Below are 2,673 nucleotides of genomic sequence, written 5' to 3' on the forward strand. Positions count from 1 at the left end.
ACATATGTAACTCTGGTGAGTTACATATGTGACTTGTGTGATGACTTGAGTCTCCTTCCTTTTCCCTTTCAGATTTTCATGCAAGTAGTAACTGCTTAATTTCTTCTCCTGAATCTTCCTCTTCCTCTTGCTTTTACACTTGCATGGATGCAACATGGCCTACACATAAATTTACATTTCTGAGAAAAAGTGGTTCTGGGATAGAAACAAATCACACCACACATATTTCTTGCAGAGCTGATTGTTTATTTTTTTTTCTTGAAATCTTATTTAATTGAATTATTTTCCATTATTTGGTGTAATGAAGTTGTTTATCCAACCAATGTAAGAGCAGACCTTCAGAGAAACAGCTGAACTGCTACAGACACATTTCCCACCTCCAACATGAACACCATAAATCATGTTGTTGAATAACACTCCACCACCAGAATCACCCTGAGAAAGAAAATATAATCCATAGGTTTATTTTAAAACATCTGATAATGGAGAGTAAATGTTAGCAGCATGGCAGCTCACCGGACATGTGTCCACTCTAGCTTGTTGATAACACATCGTGTTTCCATTTGGCCATAAAAATGGTGAATCACATGGAGTGAGATTAAGCCCACAGTTAACAACACGCATCTTTGCACACTGGAGATGAGGCGGTTCACGAGGGACTAAAGAAAAAAGGAAAAGAACAAAAGCTACTCAGTGTTTCATGCAATGAAATCAGATCAGAAACATGCTTTCACTCATTTCTGGAACAAAATGTGTGAAGCTGAGCAGCATTTAAAAATGAGGGAAACTGAGAGTATATCCACCATAAAATCAAATAAATACTACATCACAGTTGTAAAATTAAAAAGTAACTAAAACAGGCACACAAGCCAAAATCAAATTCTAATGTAAGCTAGAAAAATGAAAAAATAAAATAAAATTGGTCTTACGTGCGATGTTCTGTAGATCTACTAGATAACCACCAAGGCCTGCAATTTTAATGTCACTTCCTCTACAAATTAAAGAATAATAATTAATTAGTCCATCCATGTGTTGTGAGTACAAGATAAAATCATATGATTGGAGTCCACAGGCTGGGTATTTCCAGTTCACTATGACTAAAGCTAAATTAACTTTGAGGATTCAAAAATTAAGCATTAAATTTCTGATTATTCTCTGAATTTTATGCCACTCTCATATTTTATTGTCCTTTACTCTGGGTCATGAATGCATCTCCTAAAGTAAAGAGAGTCTTATTCTCATTCTAAAGCATACTTGCAGATTTGCTTTAAGCATGTAAGAAAATCTAAATAAGTCAGGTTACAACGACAGTTTAAAAAGAAAACCTATCATGCTTGTGTTGGAACTCACATGTTCGGAGGAATGGTACAATCAGGTAACTGAACAGGGTAAGTCTTGATCGATGCCAGTGAGATTTTCAGTAGCATGATGTCATGGTCCTTAAAGATTTGGTGATCCTTAATTGTAACCCTACTTCCTGGACCTGGATGAATTCCTACATATGCAGACATAATCCTAAACAATGGAAATGGTTATAACAAAGTCTTTATTATGAAAATAAAGAACAAATATCAGTAACAATTTTTGCCTCTGGCCTTTTCGATTCTGTCTAATCTTAAGTTTTAAGTGAAATTCTCATTTTCTCACCATCCAGGTTGATCGTTCCAACAGTGAGCTGCAGTTAGAACCCACTCGCTGTGGATCAGAGAGCCTCCGCATCGAGAACCATGTGTTCCATTGGTTGCAGTTATTTTCACATGGTACAGATGCTTGGTGCCTTCACAGTCATAACCGTTGAAGATTCTTTTGTGTAAATCCAGGACTGCGCTCTCTGTGACACCTGAAAAAAGCCCAGTAATTTACTTACAAATAGTTGGTTTACTGTCAGAACAACATATTCTTTCTCAGCCAGTTGTTTGGCTAAAAAGATTTATCATAAATAACTGATGAAATTCAAACATATTGTATGAGCGAGTGTTCCAGATACTGGGAAATTCTGACAAATATACAAAACTGATGTCAAAGGAGAAACAAAGAATAAGAAGGACATACATAATATTAACACAAAACAAGCCTTTATTAACATAGATGTGTCATAACCTAAGGAATAGTTCGAACAGACAAAGTTCAAACAAGCACAGGAAATGAGTGCAGTAGTTCACTTACCAACCCACAGGAGGAGAAGGAGGAACTTCAGATGAGCCATTGCTGTCATTCAGCTTGCAGTGAATGCTGTGCTGGGACCTTTTTAAAGCCTGTTCTCACTGTGTTAGTGATGGATCCACCAATCAGAGAGCCTAATCTTATCAACAAAACCCCATTGGTCCGTTGGGTCAGTTTTCATGCAAATGTTGAACATCTCTTCATCTTAACAAAAAAGTGTCCTCATTATTTGTAGTCTTTGTCATCCATATACTCCAGGAAATGATACTGCATTTGTTAAAATAAGTTGTTTTTTAACAGAATAATTTCAAAGTTGAAGTTAATTTATACACACACAACTTTTTAGGGTGTTTGTATATCTTTTTCTAAGAGTAGCATAAAGGAAAAACTATAAAACATCTGTTCTTCAATTAGCAAGATATTGACTGACTTAATTTAACAATGTATTTATTTTCTTTTTTGTTTGTATTTTGTATTGCACTTTCTTGTATTTTAATCAGTGATGCTGCT

The 2,673-nt window shown here is 35.5% G+C and overlaps 1 protein-coding gene across 1 annotated transcript; it reads right to left on the reverse strand.

The window, feature by feature from the left end:
- Positions 1 to 279: 279 nt before the first annotated feature.
- Positions 280 to 2,215, reverse strand: LOC118455207 (trypsin I-P1-like). The gene is made up of 6 exons (XM_035913385.2): positions 2,167 to 2,215; positions 1,648 to 1,840; positions 1,351 to 1,515; positions 930 to 991; positions 517 to 659; positions 280 to 435 (listed from the first exon to the last, which is right to left on the reverse strand). The coding sequence occupies exons 1-6, from the start codon at positions 2,213 to 2,215 to the stop codon at positions 280 to 282; spliced, it is 768 nt and encodes a 255-aa protein (XP_035769278.2).
- Positions 2,216 to 2,673: the final 458 nt, after the last annotated feature.

Source organism: Neolamprologus brichardi, chromosome 6 (assembly GCF_056152115.1).
Source record: "Neolamprologus brichardi isolate AB-2024 chromosome 6, ASM5615211v1, whole genome shotgun sequence".
Taxonomy (NCBI): domain Eukaryota; kingdom Metazoa; phylum Chordata; class Actinopteri; order Cichliformes; family Cichlidae; genus Neolamprologus; species Neolamprologus brichardi.

Coding starts and splice junctions, on each gene's coding strand:
- LOC118455207 (XM_035913385.2), bottom strand. CDS start 2,215: ATGACAGCAATGGCTCATCTGAAGTTCCTCCTTCTCCTCCTGTGGGTT. Junction 660..929: donor AGATCTACAGAACATCGCAC/GTAAGACCAATT, acceptor TTTTTTCTTTAG/TCCCTCGTGAACCGCCTCAT. Junction 436..516: donor CTAGAGTGGACACATGTCCG/GTGAGCTGCCAT, acceptor TTTCTTTCTCAG/GGTGATTCTGGTGGTGGAGT.